General features: G+C 44.4%; 1 protein-coding gene across 1 annotated transcript in view; it reads left to right on the forward strand.

Annotated features, from left to right (window-relative positions):
- Positions 1–3,596: 3,596 nt before the first annotated feature.
- LOC149274419 (activating molecule in BECN1-regulated autophagy protein 1-like) overlaps positions 3,597–19,209 on the forward strand; it is a 30,732-nt gene continuing 15,119 nt past the window's right edge. Inside the window, exons 1-10 of the mRNA XM_089505523.1 lie at positions 3,597–3,731; positions 4,116–4,174; positions 5,609–5,792; positions 5,899–6,071; positions 6,772–6,838; positions 7,123–8,612; positions 14,152–14,238; positions 14,781–14,960; positions 18,121–18,201; positions 18,718–18,818. Coding sequence (XP_089361649.1) covers positions 3,597–3,731; positions 4,116–4,174; positions 5,609–5,792; positions 5,899–6,071; positions 6,772–6,838; positions 7,123–8,612; positions 14,152–14,238; positions 14,781–14,960; positions 18,121–18,201; positions 18,718–18,818 — 2,557 coding nt within the window. The remainder of the gene's footprint in view (positions 3,732–4,115; positions 4,175–5,608; positions 5,793–5,898; positions 6,072–6,771; positions 6,839–7,122; positions 8,613–14,151; positions 14,239–14,780; positions 14,961–18,120; positions 18,202–18,717; positions 18,819–19,209) is intronic.

Below are 19,209 nucleotides of genomic sequence, written 5' to 3' on the forward strand. Positions count from 1 at the left end.
GGACAGGGAAGTACCGGTAATTAATTATGCAGATTTTGCCCCACATGCCACTGAACTCTGGTGATGTAATACACTTCCAGCTACACCCTTTCCATAGATGATGCATTCTGACCATATAAAAACACAAGAATAAAAATGTTTTTCTGTATTTGAATACATATGCCTATCATGTAAATAAGTGATTGATATACAGTATATATATATATAATATATATATATTATATATATAATATATATATATTATATATATAATATATAATATATATATATATAATATATATTATATATATAATATATTATATATAATATATATAATATATTATATATAATATATATATTATATATATAATATAAATATATATATACAATGTCAAAAAATAGAGTATTGCAGAGTATCCGGTGATACCTTTTTTATTGGACTAACATAATATTAAAAAGACAAGCTTTCGAGAGTTATCCTATAACTGATAACTGACACCCATATAATGTTTTATTATAGTATTATTATTATTATAGCATAATCTGTCCAGTATCATTGTAGAAATCAGTTGATAATGGCCCAACAGGGTCATCTGTTTGTATGACATTTATTATAAAATGGTAACATACATACAAATTAAAGAATATATACATTAGATGCCATGTATATCGTTAAATGCTCTACTTATAGTTACAGCCAGAAGAATTCCGCCTGCTCCATACAGAACGTAATTACAAATTCAAACCATTCTACTCCTGATGACAGCTCACTCGGCGCTCGGTTACTTCGGTCGGGCAAGACACCGCCCTCTGATTGGCTCAGGCTGATCTTAGTTGGCTACCTAATCGATGTGTTCGGGTATCCGGTGGTTTTCTGTTATCCGCTGCTTTGGTCTGGCGGCCGCCATTCTCCCGGTTAGTTGCTGCTTTGGATGTCCAGCCTCCACCATTCCGCTTCTGGTTCCTTTGCCGTTTAGCCGCTCACAATCTGGGTTTATTCGCCTCCCACGCTCTGGGTACAGAGAACGTCAGGCCCAGGCCTCGTCAGTATACTCGACCGAACGCGAGGCCTCCACCGTCCGATCGCTGATTACCGGGGGTATCCAGAGCTTCCTGCACTTAACGTAACCCCTTAAACTGGTGAAAATCTGAAATCGAAGGGTTTGGATATTACTGGACCGTGGTACGTGCGCAGATACGCGTCTGTAACGAAAAGACATATAATTACCTCAGTTTTCTCTACAGCCCGACTATGTGCGGCTAAATAACGCCCGCTGTTCCTTATGCACCGATCACATGTGTATCTGTGTCTAATACTTACACCAGAACCCACGTTATGATGTGTATGGAGCCATAACCCAGTGCTGCCAGCACTGAACATGTGTGTGTCATGTATGTTGGATGTGTGAGCGTATGATACCCGTGTCATTGTATGTTATTTCTATGTGCCGGGTGCTCTGCCTCACCAATAGCGCGTTTATGGGGGCAGCCTCCTCGGATCTCGGCCAAAGGCATTGTTGTTGGAGATTTTGTCACATTAATGATAAAATGCTTTTGATGTGGGGGCCGAGCCGTGACTTACTCCGAGGTTTGTATCCGGGGCAACGCTCGCTTAACAGGAACTTGTGTGTTTACATGTGTGTGTATGTATATATATATATAATGTAATGTTTTGTGCCAGTGGTCCATGGCGTTTAGTATCGATAGCAATTATGGTGCAAGTTTATGACAAGTGTTCTTATCGTCATAGCAACCAGTAAAGTGGTCCTCATGATGGACCATTCCCTTCTCAAACACTCCGTTTGTATTCTTGTGCCCCAGTGTCTCGGTGGCAGGTTTATGCTATAGGTTTCTCTTAGGTTCGTATAACGCAGCGCGCATGGTCGCTATACAAACGATTTGTCGCTTTAGTGTGTTACTCGGTTAAAATTAACTGTATATCTATACATTTTAATAAAGGCAATTTCTATACGAGATAAAGAATTGCGATTCTTTAAAATTTTGGCCTAGTTTTTTGTTTATATATGTTTTTCAGAGACTTTTGTCTCGTTATTTGGTACGTAGGACGCTGCTTACCATTTGACTCTTTTCCCGTTTCCTGTTTTGTAAATTGTGCTAAAAATACGACATTTATTCCATGTAATTATCTGTCTGGATATTTGATTTAGTTCTCCTACGTGAAGTTTATAAGGATCTCGTTCCGCCGTCCTGACGCACGCCAAGAATTTTTCTCCGGAGCGACGGGGTTGTTGGCTGCATCGCGTGTTATCCGTGTAAGCGGAACGGCCGGGTTTCCAAATTCCTCCAGTATTTGCGTTGGAAGTGGAAGCTCTGTTGGTTGGCGAGTTAATCGCCTTCTCCCGACTACGACGCTTTTCTAGACCCATTGGATTCCTTCTTGATTCTGTCTTTCGGGGTAAAGAGAATCGTTACCGTATTTTCCCCCATTATAGACGCGATTATTGGCCAAGCCATTTATTTTTGGATTCCTTTACGAAGAAAAACGTTATTTATAATGTTTTGTGACTTTGTGGTTACGTTTTTTGTTTGTCGTCGATACGTCTGCAATCGTCAACAAACTGTGTTTTGTTTTTTTTCTAGCTGTTTTAGGCAGAAAAGGTTTCGCGTGGCATACCGCATGTTGTGTGTTTACTGTGATGAGCTCGTATTGAAGCTGAAAACCCCATTTGTATCTATTTTAGTGTTGTGAAAATATAATCTTGTTAAACACACATCCATGCTTATTTTTTTCAGTTGCCTCGAGACTTTCTGAGATTGAAAGACTTTCCGAGCTTTTTCCCAGTTGATCGACAAATCCGTTCACTCAAAGAAAATGTAAATTTTTATTTTTTTAAAATTTCATGTACTCGCGAGGTCGCCCGCATCAAGTCTCACCCAGTATAGCAGGGTGTCCGAAAACCCACCTTACTTCCTAGTTCTGATAGGAAGTTGAGTTTGGACCTGTATTTATTTTACATTTAAAATAATATATATTGTAACCGAATCATGTGCTTAGTTGCGCATGGATTCTCCTGTTGCCACTATTCCTACGGAGTTTTTTTTTTTTTTTTTTTTTTATTAAAATTGGTTGGTCGTCTTGGAGTGAATTTCCGGATCATGTTTGTAAACGCAAAGCACGCCCGTTATCTCGATGATTAAAAAGCGTGTTTTATTAGTGGAACTATAGCACAACTCCCGTGGTGCTCAGGCAGATGATGGAAAGCTTGTTTGGTTGCCAGGGAATCAGCAGATTTGGCATTGGGCATGAACCGGATGGCCGTGGGATGTACGGTTTGGTTCAGGGTGACTATAGGCCTGACTGTATATATTCTTTGCAGTAATGGGGTTTTGGAGAAGAATTCTCTGTTTCCTCCAGGTTTTCAGCCGTTAAGCAGATAAACACTATTTCTGCTTCGGAAAGTGTCAATCACCATGTTTTTTCTTTTTCTGGTAATGTAATCTCGTCTCTTTTTGTGTTTTTGTTTTTTTTTTGCAGCCCAACGCGTTCGCTGCTTTGTTTCAGAAGTAAAGGCTTCCATGAAGTCTGCCTTTCTGCACCTTGATGTCAGCTGCTGCATCTCGTTGTAAGAATCTGCTGTGACGGCGCCGGCGGTGCCATGAGGGTAGTGCCCGAGAAGAATGCAGTCCGAATCCTTTCCGGCCGGGAGCGGGGAGCGCAGACGGTGGGCGCGCAGCGGCTCTTACAATGTCTGGTAGAGGACAAAACCTGCTTCATGAAATGGGAAGGAAAGGTGAGGAATTCAAATTCAATTTAATGCCATTTCCTGCGATCTGACCCGGTTTTGTTTCTAATCCCGGACCACGTCGTCTGGGGAATTTATCTGTGATGTAAACAGACAGTAATAGGTTATGAAACCTGTGTGTTTTTGTTCAGCATAGAAGTGACGTCGCTAGTGATTTTTTACATTTTTTTATTTATTGTTTTTGAGTAATTTGTCAGGAAAGGGGAAATAGGACTGTCAGAAATCCTTAGCATTGAAACGGACTCGGTATAGTTAAAGGGATCTGGCCGGCGATCCTTGTTCGGTAGTTTTCAGTCCGTTGGTTTGCCTGTTGTGCGTCTTACAGACCTGTTCCGATCCTCGTGACCGTCTTGTCTCATGTTTGCCTTGCAGAAGGTGGAGCTTCCCGACAGTCCGCGTTCTACATTCCTACTGGCGTTCAGCCCAGACAGGTAAACTTCCTCCTCTCGCTCCGTGTCTCTTCCTGGCAGGCGCTCCTGGATGCAGCCAACCCTCCTGCCGGGACGGCATCCAGAAACAGCCGCCTCAATCTGTCCGCCCTGCCAAGAAAATGCAGAATGTGAGCTAAGCATAACGACGCTGGTAACAGGAGCCGCGTTCACGTGGCATCTGCTTAAGGGTTTGAGTTGGCCACTGGGAAAACGCAGCACAAGCCCAATTTTTTTTTGTGTGTGCGTACATCTATAAGGAAATAACTTCTGCATTTGTCGGTCGTATAGCGGCTGTAAAATCTCTATTGTTTTTGGCAATTGGTACAAAATGAAATATGACCTTTTTTTATATGCGTTGGAATATAAATATTTACTGCTGTTTAAAAGTTTGGGGTCACTTAGACCTTTCCCTGTTTTTTGAAAGAAAAGTAAATTTTGTCCATTAAAATAAGATGAAATGGATCAGAAATCCAGCACAGACGGGGTTAATGCTGTAAATGACTACTGTAGCTGCAAACGCCTGATTTTTAATGGAATCTCTGCCTAGGCGTACAGAGGTCCTTTATCACTCCCATCACTCCTGTGTTCCAATGGCCCTTTATCACTCCCATCACTTCTGTGTTCCAATGGCGCTTTATCACTCCCATCACTCCTGTGTTCCAATGGCCCTTTATCACTCCCATCACTCCTGTGTTCCAATGGCCCTTTATCACTCCCATCACTCCTGGGTTCCAATAGCCCTTTATCACTCCCATCACTCCTGGGTTCCAATAGCCCTTTATCACTCCCATCACTCCTGGGTTCCAATGGCCCTTTATCACTCCCATCACTCCTGTGTTCCAATGGCCCTTTATCACTCCCATCACTCCTGGGTTCCAATAGCCCTTTATCACTCCCATCACTCCTGTGTTCCAATGGCCCTTTATCACTCCCATCACTCCTGGGTTCCAATGGCCCTTTATCACTCCTGGGTTCCAATGGCACGTTGTGTTCGCTGATCCAAGTTTAAGTTTAAAAGGCTAATTGATCGTTAGAAACCCTTTTTGCAACTGTTACAGCCAGAAATGCTGTAAACGGCCACTTCATAGTAAAAATTACATTTCTAATAAAATTAATACTAAGTAAGTCGACAATCTATTTTCTGTGAAAGGAGTAACTGTATGTAATTTGGGGTGGTGTGTAAACCGAATGTAAGCAAATTAAAAGCAAATTATTATTTTTAAAACTGTAAAGGTATCCGAAATAACGACACATGTACTGTTGTACGTGGGAAAGCTTATACGATTAAATACCTGCTCATGATACGATGGGTCAGTTTTATAAAACCCGGCAATCGCTTGGAGATTCCATTTCCTTCCATGGTCCTCTATACCTTCTTCCAGAGCTATATTTCAGTAACAGTACAACCCAGATCTTTTTCTTTGTGTACCCCAGGACTTTGCTGGCTTCCACCCATGTCAATCACAACATTTACATCACGGAGGTGAAGACGGGCCGCTGCATTCATTCTCTGATGGGACATCGCCGCACTCCGTGGTGTGTAACCTTTCATCCAACCATCCCGGGTCTTATTGCGTCAGGTTGCCTTGACGGGGAGGTTCGAATTTGGGATTTACATGTAAGTATCCAGCTTATTTTCTCCTCTCGGGTTAGTGATAAGCTGGACAGGATCGTAACCCATATGGTATCACACAGCCTCCTCGCTCTTGTCTTTCTTTAATCAGGGTGGCAGCGAAAGCTGGTTCACGGACAGTAACAATGCCATCGCGTCCCTGGCCTTCCACCCCACGGTTCAGCTGCTTCTCATCGCCACCGCCAACGAAATCCACTTCTGGGACTGGAGCCGGCGAGAGCCGTTTGCCGTGGTGAAGACAGCTAGCGAGATGGAGCGTGTGCGGTGAGTTACCGGAGCCGAAGCATTTTTCTTGGGAGAATTACGTGTGTATCTGACGTGAAGGTTCAGTGCTGGAAGGTGAATCACCGGCTCTTTACAGTTTGTATGAGCTGCTACTGTCATTCCTAGTACTGCTGGATGCAACTCAATCTCTTAAATAATTCTTTAGTCCTGTAACATTTTTACATTTCTCTGGTTTGCTGTTTTTACTTTAACCCCTTAAGGACAATGGGTTGTCCTTAATCCCATTAAAAACAATGCCTTGTGAGCCCGTACATGTACGGTTTTGTCTGTGCCCAGCTGTTCTGACCTTCAGATCATTCTATACTAGGCGGTCGTTCTGTGATGAAACTCACCTTCCTAGACATTTACTACGGGACTTTTCTACAGAAGCCAAAATGGTCAAATTAAGATGCTACGGTTATCTATGCAGTTATTCGTTAACATTAACTCGGCAGTAGCCCCCAGGACCGGTATAATTTAACACAGATAGTTCCTGCAGAATCTCCATCAACTCCCGGCTGCTGGGTTCATTAAGTTGTAGAGAGTTGGTGGGGAATAACTTCTCTCCTGTTCAAGGCCAGCGTTTCAGAGGAGTTGACGGGTGTTTGTGACTCGATTGCCAGCTTTACTAGTCATTGAAACTTGTTTGCTTTCGTGTGACCCCAGATATGGATATTAAGTGTTTATCTCCCTTCCGCAGATTGGTACGATTCGACCCCCTTGGGCATTTTCTTCTCACTGCTATCGTGAACCCCTCTAACCAGCAGGTAAGCAACTCCAAACATTCTGGAAGGTGTATCGGGTCTAAGGCTTGCCTGCTAAGAGGTGGGAAGAACATAATCTTGCCATTTATCCTCTTTGCACGCAAAGAGGGGCATAAAAAGTGCACAAACTTTATTAAGGTGCAAGAAAGCTAATTTTTATGATTTTTGCTAGCAAAGGTGAATCTCTCAAAAGGACAAAGACCTTGATCATTTGTCGGGTAGGAGATGGTTTACGTGTAATAAAACTTAGTTTAATGCTTGTCGCTGACCACAATGTCTTCTTGCAGAGTGATGAAGAGTCTGAGATTCCTCTGGACAGTGCAGAGATTCCTATATACCGGCAGCGCTCGCTGCTGCAGACCCAGCCGGTACGCAGGACTCCTCTTCTCCACAACTTTTTGCACATGCTCTCCTCACGCTCCTCTGGTACTCAGGCTGGTGACCAGCCGCCGGTGCAGGACTCTGCCACCCCATCACCACCACCACCCCCTCCACCTCCTCTCCCCCCTCCACCAACAACGGAGAGCAATCCAAGGCACATTTATACCCGTGTCCGAGAGAGGGCTTCGGGTGCAAATACTCCCTGCTGCCAAGACCCAAGTATGCTGTGCCTCTGCATCCGATGCTCTAGCGCACGGCTCTCTTCTCCTCTCTTTCCGCACCCTGAGACACCTGGTGCTCCCTCTACATCATCGGGGGCTACCTCCACTTCCTATTCCCCAGTACAAACTGAGCCCCCGCATTCTGTAGACCGACAGCAACACCAGTCTTCTGCTCAGCACGACCATGGGCTCCTAAGCCGCCCTTCTGCCTTCAGCAGCGTACACAGCAGCACCGCTGGCAACACACTGCGCAACCTGAGCCTGGGACCCACGCGCCGCTCACTTACAGGGCAGCCATCCCGTTACCAGCAGCCTCCCACTGACCTGTCTGGGTCTGATTGGACTCGTACAGTGCTGAGCTTATCTCCGAGGACCGAGATAGAGCCCATGCCCCCTCCCAGAACAAGCGCATCTTCCGTAAGCCTGTTGTCTGTCTTAAGACAGCAGGAAGGAGAGGCTTCATCTTCTGTATATACGTCGGCTACGGAGGGACGTGGGTTCTCCAGACCTGAGCCGGAAAGCTCAGGAACTCAGCCTTCTGTCCACCCAACGGCCACTCGGACAGAGCTCCAGTGCGATCTGAGGCGCTTCTTCCTTGAGTATGACCGGCTGCATGAACTGGAACCAGGGGCATCGGGCTCAAGCCAGGGCCAGGCCCATGAGATGCTTAACAATAACCTGGAACCAGAGCAGCCTGGCACCTCTCACCAGCCCAACCAAGCACCCAGCGGCGAAAGCAGCTCCAGCCACCCTAGAGGGCATATGAACCGCTGTCGTGCTTGCCACAACCTGCTGACCTTCAATAACGACACCCTGCGCTGGGAGAGGACCCCACCAGCTTACCCAGAGGCTGCGGGGACATCTTCCTGGCAGCCTCCACCTGTCCCTCCTCCCAGCACCTTTCAGCCGGGTCTTTCTGCCAGCAGCACAGAGCGACCTGGAGCTGCAGGACCAGAGAGAGCGGAGTTGGGAAACATGGCGGCAAACAGCGGCAGCCTGGAAACTGGGACAGCTCAGGAAGAGAGAACAGTCGGCGTGGTGTATAACCCAGAAACCGGACACTGGGAAAGAGTCTACAGCCAGCCCGCTTCAGTTACTAGAGCTCCGAATGTACCCCAAGAGGCCTTACCGCACGAACTGCCAGAGGAGAGCACGGAAGAGGACTCTCTTAGGAGGTAAGCTGAGAAGCAGATTACTATTATTTTAAGGTTACTATGCCTTAAAGGGTGAGTAATTCAGATTTTTATCTAGACGACGGTAAGACAGACACAGCTCGATTATTTGCCTGCGTCCTAAAGCACACCTCTGGGTTCACTGCACTTGCACAGCACACTACACAGGCTCACTCGGATATTGAGGGGTATGTAACTTTGTGCGCAGATTTTAATCTCTTTAATCAGCAGTAAGTAAATATAAAGCCTTGAAAGAGTCAAATTTAGTTGACCGGTTGAAGATCGCAGTGCTGTCTATTTCCACTAGGTGGCAGAGCAGGGTCATACTTTGGCTGTTGGTTCAAAATCAGCTTTCGGTACTGTAGCCGGAACCAGAAGTCAGGTAGAAAACGCCCCGCGCTGCCGTATGTAACCGGACCCTCAGAATCTCTCGTATTACCAGAACACGTTGTATCCAAGCTTTTTCACATGCCATAAAAATTATAGAGGATCCTGTCTAAAATCCCGTGGGTAAATATTGCCACTTGTGATAAAGCTAATTTTCGCAAATCTGCCAACTCCTTTTACCCATCAGAGTGAGATCACGGTTAGAAAAAACTGGCATTACTGGTTAGATTGTAATCTGTGCGATGTGTGTAAATCTATACATTGTGTTAGTGAAATTAGTGACAAACGGGTAAAGGTGTACCTATGTTTCTTGTCTGAAGGCTGGATGGATTTTGTTTCCTAGTCGTCTTGTTCAGTGTAATCCGCATTTTTCATCTTCCCAGGAACATCCAGAAGCCGTAACGTTAGCTTGTAGCTGGAATGATACCCTTGTCTGTACACGGGCTTTCTAATCTCGTAGCACAATGTACAGGTGGAATTTTAGAAAGTGCTACGGCGTCCTGCAACTTTTAAGTAGCTTTGATGGGGGAATAAAATATTGTCTGTATGTATGCTTAAAATCTTTGTAAAAGTGCCTAAGTAATACAATGTTTCCTGCCTTGGAACTTATTGTTATTAAAGGCCATTTACTGGGCTGGTTATATGGCAGTCTTGCAGTTGGATTATTTTCTAAATAAATAATTTAAAAATAAATAAATAATAATAAAATAAAAAAAAATATATATAATTTTTTTATTTTTTTTTGTAGCTTTCCGATTATAGACCCCCAAAAGGGTTATATTCCGGTCAATTCAATGTCACGTATTTTGTCTCCGTCTTTGGAAAGTTCTCTGTAAAAAATACAGGTTCTGTTAATACAGATAATAGATATGTGTATTTATTGTAATGACGCCTCATCTGATGTCATCTCTTTTCCGCAGATTCTCTGCAATTAGATGCAGCCTCAAAATTACCCTTAACGCTCTCGTGGAAGTTAAATGCCTCGCTGTGCGGCATCGCTGGGCACGCGGGTCTTGGGACCTGTTTCTACGGAAATAGAAAATGACAGCCTCCGCTTACTAGGCAGATAGAAGGTGCTAGGTTAATTACCTCAATTCCGATTAATGACTCTGTTAACGTGTGCTTAATGAACTTAGGCGGCCTGACTGATGGCTCCTGGGGGTTCTTTGTACTCAATATAACAGACGTAGGAAGGCGACGTGTCTGAGACTAGACTGTCTGCGTGTAGCGAGCCAAGATATGGCGTCTTCAGCCTCAGCTTGAGATGAGCCGAGGGGTGACATTGGCCCGGTGACATGCTCCCGGCTGTACTGTGACACAAGGGGGCAAATAGATGTTACCCTGGCTGCTAACGTTTTGCGGATCTTGCGTTGATCTTGTGGGTACGTATTGTCTTGGCTCTTAAAGGCAAAGCTGCCCTTTAAAAATGTCTGGCTAGAGTTTTTACATAGATTTTTTTTTGCAGCCCTGCCAAGGAATGAGCACCAACCGTCTCGATACTGATGGTTAGGTAGGGAGATCAGCAAAACTGGTCAAAATTCACACAAGCCTTCGACTTCACGTGTCATGGCCGTTCGGGTTTTATGTTTATAGTATGAGCTCAGAGTGCAGCTGACATTGGGCATCGGGGTCTTACAAGGACCCGCGTCCTTCTCTGGCATTGATAAACTGAAGCTTCGCCAGACACGTTGCGGAACATGTCCTCCCAAGTCCTGTAGATTGTAAGCTTTTTGGCACAAAGGCTAAAACAGCTGTGTTTTTCCCAGATCAAGCTGTATATACAAGCATCCGCTGAACAGGCAGGTGTTGCCCTCATTTTACATCATATGCTCAGTGAAGGGGGAGTCGGTTATTAATAGATTCAGGTGGGGTTGTCCCTCTCTCGCCGCGTTCCTGGTAGTGATCCCCCCCAGAGAATGCCTAAATTTGGCAGCTGCTGCGGACTTCCAAGGAATTCTTGTTCAATACATCGAAATTTGTCCGCGAGCCACCATGTTTCTCAAATTTATCAGCCGGCCAGGATCGGCTTCACCAAACCTTTTATTGGTTAACCCGTGAACCGGATTAATGCTGTTTGGCCCAAAAAAATAATAGTGGAAGCATCTTACATTCTCAGTTTGTCTACCTATTCTCCAGCCATTTAAAGGGACAGTCTCACTAAAGAAGAATGCCTATTTGTGTTCTGTGAGTAACCCTCTGAGTACTTAATATGCTTTTAAGTGCATATGAAGGCCGGCGTGCCGTTTAACGCAATACACGGTTACCTTAACTCTTTACAGTGTGCTCAAAGATGATACATTGTTTTTATGGAACAGCCAGGGGAGTGTATAGATCAAGAGAAAAATCGCTTCCTACAATCTACACAAGTGACTTGCCATCAAGAATAGATCACTTACTTGCTAAGCACGAGCCGTCTTCAGTGCAAGGGGTACACGCCTTCAGGCTTTAAAACTCCCGTTTGATCTATACACTTGCTTTCAGGGCACCAGACACAATATACATATAGGATTGATGTTGAGATGATCTCGCGTAACATTTAGTGACTCCCTGTGGGTTCTGTTTCACACGTAACTGGGTTTGAGGGAACACAGACTTACTTATAACCATCTTGCTTCAGTCTTAAAATCTTTATAATATACCCCAAAACCCCTTATTTGTCCTTTAGGACCCCTGCGCATGCTCTCTCCCAGTCCTGTGCCATCTATTGAGCGCTGTTGTAGTCTCGATAATGCTCTTTCACTGTCTCTTTCTGTCTCTATCGGCTCCTGTACTCTCTGTTTCCCGCTTATCGTGCCTTTCTCGGCTCTCTTATTATCGGTTTGCTCTAAAAAGGAGCTTAACTCCTCGCGGTTTGAGGCAAGTCGCCGTTTTCCTGTGGAGTTGCTTTTAAACCTGCTGTCGCAGATAAGTTCGGTGGCGTTAAACACAATTCAGCATCTTTCGCTCCCCTCTTCGAGGATAGCAGGAGCGGCGTTTGCCCGTCCTTTTGAGAACGCCCCGGCGGGGGTAGTTTCGGCGTCGAACGCAGACAAGTCCTGAAAGAGCAGCGCTTTCTCTTTCTTTGTTCGACCTAATAGGATATGTAAATTCCAATCTGGACGAAAATGGAACATTTTTAATGAAACGACAAGTACAAAAGCGACTTAACTCAAAAGGAAAATCCCCGAGCGTCTGAATCAGCGGCTCGAGAGAGAGAGAGAAGTGCTTTCAGATCTTGAATGGTCTGTCTCTTGACTTTTCATCAATCTGTCCCCCTCCCCATCAGAATACAGTATATTGTGTCGCTCGGCTCGTTCAAGGTTCTGCACGCTGCGCATGCATTCAGTGCTCCATGCGTGAAGCCGGTATACCCGCTGTGCGCTCACGCCGTACATGGCACGATCGTTGGATACATACTATTAGCTCCGGTATCTACTACAGAACACTCTTACCCGGGTTCTAAGTCCCCCCACTTTACAGAATTCAGCCTTTTTTGCGTCGGGTTATTTACCGGTCCCGATTCTGCTTAGTCGTTTTTTTTAATATTATTATTATTTCCCGTAGAATTAGATCTCCTGGATTTCACGCATCCGTAAATCCTTTGCCTGCAGGACTTTACGTATCCCGTGTATCGTTTTGCTGCATGTTTTTAAGTATCCGTGTCGAGGAGCAGAGTCCTAAACCCCTGGCAGGATTATATCGCTGGAGGATACAGCTTGATACCCCGGAGTTAAACTATCGGAGAGCCAAACCAATATTGGCGTTTTTCATGTGAATTTGACATATTTTTCCCTACCTACGTTTCTGTAGTTATTGAGATCTCGGCTCCAACGCCAGGCCTGCTGTAAACTCGGCAACATCTCCATGTCCCTTTTTATTTCTTCTCTATTACCCCCTGTGCTGATGAGCAGAGCACGTGCCAGCAGCATAATCCCCAGTTCCATCATCTCAGCCTGGATCTGGGTGCGTGAAGGCGCATTGAGAATCATCAGCAGATACCCCTCGGTTCCTACTCCATTTCCCAAAGTGCCGCAGCACAGAACAGTCCAAAAAAACACCTTCTCCTTCACCATAAAACCGATATCTAAGAATACATTGGGTTAGACCTAAAATGCGTTGGCGTAGCCCCCAGCACTAAAGAATATGGGTAGGGGAGGCTCTCAATGCTTGTTCCAGGGGTCTTTAAGTGTTTCTTCCCCTTTGAAATAAGCCCCCTCCTGTACCGTGTCTGTAGTGACGGAGATGGATGTGTTGTGGGTCTGCATCTTGTACCCGGTGCTTGTAATCTCTTAATGATGTCGGATACACAAACCCAACATGGAACTGCTCTATGAAACTGCATTTAATGACCATCAGATCTTTCCCCGAACCGAGGGACGCCCCGCCGCATCTGGGCTCTGTTGATAAATCCAGTCCCTTGTGGCATTTAACCGCTGCGCTGCCGACGCGTTTCGTGCCGCGACATCTAGTTATAGAAAGCAGACGGTGAGATAATTGGCACACGAGTGGATCCCATTGTAGCCTGTGACAAATGATGCTGGTAAATAGAAAATTCCCATCTCCCATCCCGCGTGATTATGATTATCTCATATACTTTGTAAATTATATCCCCCCTTCCTCCTCCTCTTGTTTCGTAGCCTTCAGGTGGAATGATAAATTTATTAGAGATTTCTGATGACATGCAGACAGCTGTCTGTTTTTATAAACACGTTAATAGAGATACATTGTGTTCCCCGTGATAACGCCATCGCGGAGGTAAAGAACATTGAGCTCACTTGATTATATATACCAGCGTTGGCTTATTACAGATGCAAGATATGCCGACGTTGTGTCTATGGAAGCCTTCGCCGCCTGTATCACAATAGATCACAAGAAATGGTCTATGCGGCATTTCCCCCTCCTGTTTGCTTGATACACGTGGCTGGGTTAGGATCATGGGAGTTGTAGTGAGAAATCTTAAGGCACCGATTGGAGTTGTAAGTCTGAGGTCACTGGGATATAGAAGTCAAAATGTATACCGGTAAAACTATTTGTATTGGTTGTGAGCAGGGACTGGGGCACATCAACCATAACTTCTTTAATGTAAAGGAAATCTGTGTTATTTGATGTGAATTAATCCAAAAATTGCAATCGTGTTAATGGGAGTGATCGCTTAAACGCGTTCTGGCTCTTTCAGGAGGCTTCTCGAGTCATCGCTGATCTCGCTTTCCCGTTACGATGGTTCTGGATCCCGGGAGCATCCAATCTATCCCGACCCAGCCAGGTAAAGTCGTCATCCCCCAGGATTTTTGAGGTTCGGGTAGAAGTTGTTTGATTGGGGGGGGGGGTGACAGCCAAGGGCTTTGATCCTACATTTCTGCAAAGCTTTTTATTTTAATGATCTACGGAAGTGAGCGCAAGTGGATCGTACGTTGACCTGATCTTCATGGATGATCCGCTTGTGTTTTTTTTAATTTAAAAGACCGGTGTTGAAAACTTGTTGTGGGTTAATTCTTTTAAAAGCAATTTATTGTCCATAGAGAAGCAAAAATTGGGCAACATTTCTACCCAGAATATGTCTTCATTACAGGACCGATGAAGACCTGGGTGTTTTTACAGGTTAATCCTCTGTTGCCCGTTATTTCTTTTTCTTTCCTAATTTTTTTGGTGTGTAGGTTATATTTTCTGTTCATGATCACTCCAGATATAGGACATGAGTCTCTTCTTGTGGTCGTGATAAGTCAGGCTGGGACCTTTTGGTTTGAAGAGGCCTGATATTTCTGTACTGGTTAGTAGAGTTCCTGGCTAACTTGTTCACTCCTGCAGGTTGTCTCCGGCCGCTTACTACGCACAACGAATGATCCAGTACCTGTCTCGGAGGGACAGCATCCGACAGCGTTCAATGCGTTATCAACAGAACCGTCTGAGGTCTTCGGCGTCTACCCCGTCCTCCAGCGAAGGCCAGGGCTCGGTGGAAACCGGTGACCTGGAGTTTGAGGAGTTCGAGTAAGTTTACTTCCCTTGGGACGCTGATTAAAATTATTTTTTAGATAATTGACATAGCCCATTGTATTCTCTAACAGCTAATAATGCATGCTTTCTGTGGAGTACCCCCCATATGATTTCCCCCCAGCCCCCTAATTAAAGTCTTCGGCCAAACAATATACACACACCTCCGGTCAGCTCAAGCGCTCCTGTTGATTTCGATGAGAGCCACTGATTGGCTGCTTCAGTCATCCACTTAGATGATAGTTTGACCATGGAGGACAGCTGCAGCAGCAGAGCTGAACCTCCTCTGTCGGGTGCTTTCATTTATTATTGCGTAATTTTGGAAGAATGCATGTTAAGGTTACTCACAGAGAGTCGGGGGTTACAGAGTACTTTAATATGCATTTGTCTAAAGTCGGGGGGTTCGGGACATGAAACTGTCCCTTTAATGACATCACGTGCCAAGGTTTTGGCTTTTGTTTCTTTCCCTGTTTCATACGCTTTCCTTCAACAAACATTGAGCGAAGGCATCAATAAATATTGAAAGGAGGGACGTTATTCAGCAATAAGATGTTTCCAGCGTTAAACAGGTTGCAGAATATTGCCCTAATCGCAGTAAATCGTATTCTGCGGGGCCGCGGAGGCCGCCTCTCGCTGTACCGGATTTTGCTTGCTTCTTTATTTATATATTCAACCCTCGGCATGCCTCCCCTCCCCGGTAATCTGTATTCCTGATATAATAGGGACAGTTGAAATCATCACATTGCTTTATCCTCAAGCAATTCTCTGTGAAAACTGTGCCAGGTCTCTGCATTTCTATGAAAAGAAACATGGTTTTTTTTCCCCTACGTGTCATAAAGACAACCAAGATTTATCGCGTTGTCATGCGAGTCCGGCAGCTCTGCTTATATTCTACCTTCTGATCGGTTCCTTTCTGCAACCCAGATAACGGAAATTTGAGATTTTCTTATATTTCAGTCTTTTGTTCACCATTAATAATATTAAAATCCATATAAATATTATTTATATAGCGCCAACAATTTACACAGCGCTTAATACAATACATTAATACAAGGGGTCTGACAAGACGAGAAAAGACAAACCGATACATTAGGTGGAGAGAGAGCTCGGCTCGCAGGCTTAAAATCTAAACCCTGAGCCACTTTCCTTAAACTCTCAGCCATATATTTGCAGTACAATACGTGTGTAAATATATTGTGTGTGTGTGTGTGTATATAAATATATATTATATATATACATGTTGTGTGTGTGTGTATAAATATATATTATATATATACATATTGTGTGTGTGTGTGTATAAATATATATTATATATATATACATATTGTGTGTGTGTATATAAATATATATTATATATATATACATATTGTGTGTGTGTGTGTATAAATATATATTATATATATACATATTGTGTGTATAAATATATATTATATATATATACATATTTGTGTGTGTGTGTATATAAATATATATTATATATATATACATATTGTGTGTGTGTGTGTATATAAATATATATTATATATACATATTGTGTGTGTGTATATAAATATATATTATATATATACATATTGTGTGTGTGTGTATATAAATATATATTATATATATACATATTGTGTGTGTGTGTGTGTATATGTACATATCGTGTGTGTGGAAAATTGCAAAAAGAGGCAAAAAAACCCATCAATCTTTTGTGTTCCTGTATGGGGTCTGTGTGAAAGATTTCAGGTTCTCGTTCACATGCGTTTCTATGTTGTTCGGCAATGAAAGGGGCTAAAATGAATCGTGGCTTTGTGATGCTTAACAATGAAGCAGAATTGCTCTAAGTAATTTATTAATGCCTAGTCCGGATAGGAGTTATTGGGGTTTTTGGGGGGAGATCGATAGTTGGGCTTATTCAATAAATCATGTGTTTCGCAGCAATCTCATAAAGAGCTCTCTCTGCATTTTAAATGGCCAAAGGTGACCTATTTTCCCCACCAGTGAAGGCTAGCTGTCTCTGAATAAGACCTAGTTAAATCTGTGCTATTAACTATGCATTATCCAGGGCTGACTCGCACTATTTACAAGCTTGCCTTTTATAATGAATAGTCCAGCCCGCGGTTTAATGGATGAATCCCAGCGTCTGCTGTTTACTTGGGCCTTAAGATGCACTCTGACGTAGTGATGAATTCTTCATTATTTTTAGGTGGAATGATAATGGGGGCCACGTCCAGCCACGTCGCAATCCCTGAATGCGCCGCTCCATCTTAAGGTCGCTTTGTTCGGACATTCTGCACCTTGCCGGGGCTATTAAATCTGTTTGTCCCGTTTAGGGGGGGTCGCTCGCTTCAATGCTAACTACAACAGGAGGCGCGGCCGTCGGCCTTCTGCGAGGTGCGTCGGCAGAGATGAGCTTTGCAGCCGGCAGGGTGCTGACACGATTTGGGAAATGTCCTTTCTCTGTGCTCAGCGGCTTCCGCTTGCCGCCTGCTTTTGACGGAATCTTTATCTCTGTGCACCTGCAGAAGCTTTTGGGGACAAAAATAGCTCTTCTTGGATTTCATTACCTCCTTAACCCCTTAACTGCCCCTTCGACTGAACAATCTCTCGGTTCTCTTTCCGTCGGAGAGAATCGGGTCAAATATGCAATGGGGGAACGAGCCGGGGACGGTGTTCAGCGAATCAGGTCGACTCGATATTCCTGTAGAAAATGGAAGAAAATGAGACAGGCGGCCGGACTGCAAAACAAGATGTGCATACTCCCATCCAGTCATCTCCAGTGCTGGCTGGCTGGGGGCAGGAGTCTGTTGGGACCCCCAAAGTCAGCTCCAGTGCTGGCTGGCTGGGGGGCAGGAGTCTGTTGGACCCCCGGAGTCAGCTCTAGTGCTGGCTGGGGGCAAGGGTCTGTTGAGGACCCCTTTGTGCATGTCCTGAAAGCACTCCCATTAGCTGGGGCGCTTTCCTGCCACTGATTGGCTACATCGGGAAATGTTGTGGTATACATATATTCACGGCAGGTAGAAAAAAAGTAGACTAATTTTGATATCTTATTAAAACCAAAACTACTGTCTTCGTAAATAATGCCGTAGAAGTATTTTTGCTGAGGCGTTATGGTCGGTTTCTCTCAAATTCACAAAATTCCTGCAAAAATCTACTTTTTGTTTTCTTAACACAGGGATAACGGTGACCGCTCCCGGCACAGAACTCCCCGAAACGCACGCATGTCCGCGCCGTCGCTGGGCCGCTTCGTCCCCAGGTAAGAGGCAGCGTTCTCCTTTTAAGCGAGTCTGTGACCTTTTGAGGTTTTTGACTCTGAAAATGTACATTTTGAAGCGGGCTGTATTTTTACATACTAATTTGAGGCGTAATAAAGGTTGTTGGGTGCTGTGTGACTTACGCCTTCCTTTGCCTTTTGTTTGCAAATCTTAGACTTTCACTCAGGTGGTTTCTGTTGAATTTCATGGCAAATGTCCTCCTTTTGTCAGAGACGCGGCATAAATCGAGTGAAATTATTATGCTAATCCAATCAATATAGCTCCACCAGCGAAGCAATCTGCCGTTAACAAATCCAATGAGTTAATGCTTCAGCTATTCATTAATCTTGCCCCGGCAGCATTTCTCCAAAGTCTGGCATCTGATTGACTTCTGAATGTCTGTATTCCGCTCCCTCCTCTCCGTCTTCTGCTGGCATCTCAAACTTTTTTACCCACAATGGCCGTCGTCTTTGTTCCGCGCTTGATCACCAATTTTCTCCCTTTTCTGCTCTTTTCAGGAGGTTTCTGTTACCCGAGTACTTGCCGTATGCTGGTATTTTCCACGAACGAGGGCAGCCGGGTCTGGCCACTCACTCCTCTGTTAACCGAGTGCTGGCAGGTAAGGCTTTAGGGGCGCCATCGTGGCGCGTACATATACGTCGAGTAGTACTGGCTTCCGAAATAAAGCTTCCATGATTCTAAACAATCATTGAAGACGTTCCTTTGGTTACGCAAACGAAACCCAGCAAGCACTCAGGATCTGGTTAGTGATGTTAAGCTGGGTTAATCGGTACATAAAGGTTTTCACATAATGCCATCATTAGCGGCTAAGAAACAGCAGAAGGGGGGTAAAAATGTAAGAAGTCTAATTGGATAGCAAAGCCTTAACCTTTTAGGCAATCGAGAGGTTAATTACTGAAATTACCGTCTTACATACTTATGGCTGTTCCTTTAAATAGTCCTCACTGAGTGCCTGTTGGAAGCTTCATTTTACCCTGTGGGGACATTTG

Source organism: Sceloporus occidentalis, unplaced genomic scaffold (genome assembly GCF_023333645.1).
Source record: "Sceloporus occidentalis isolate IW3139 unplaced genomic scaffold, rSceOcc1.0.p SCAF_331, whole genome shotgun sequence".
Taxonomy (NCBI): Eukaryota; Metazoa; Chordata; class Lepidosauria; order Squamata; family Phrynosomatidae; genus Sceloporus; species Sceloporus occidentalis.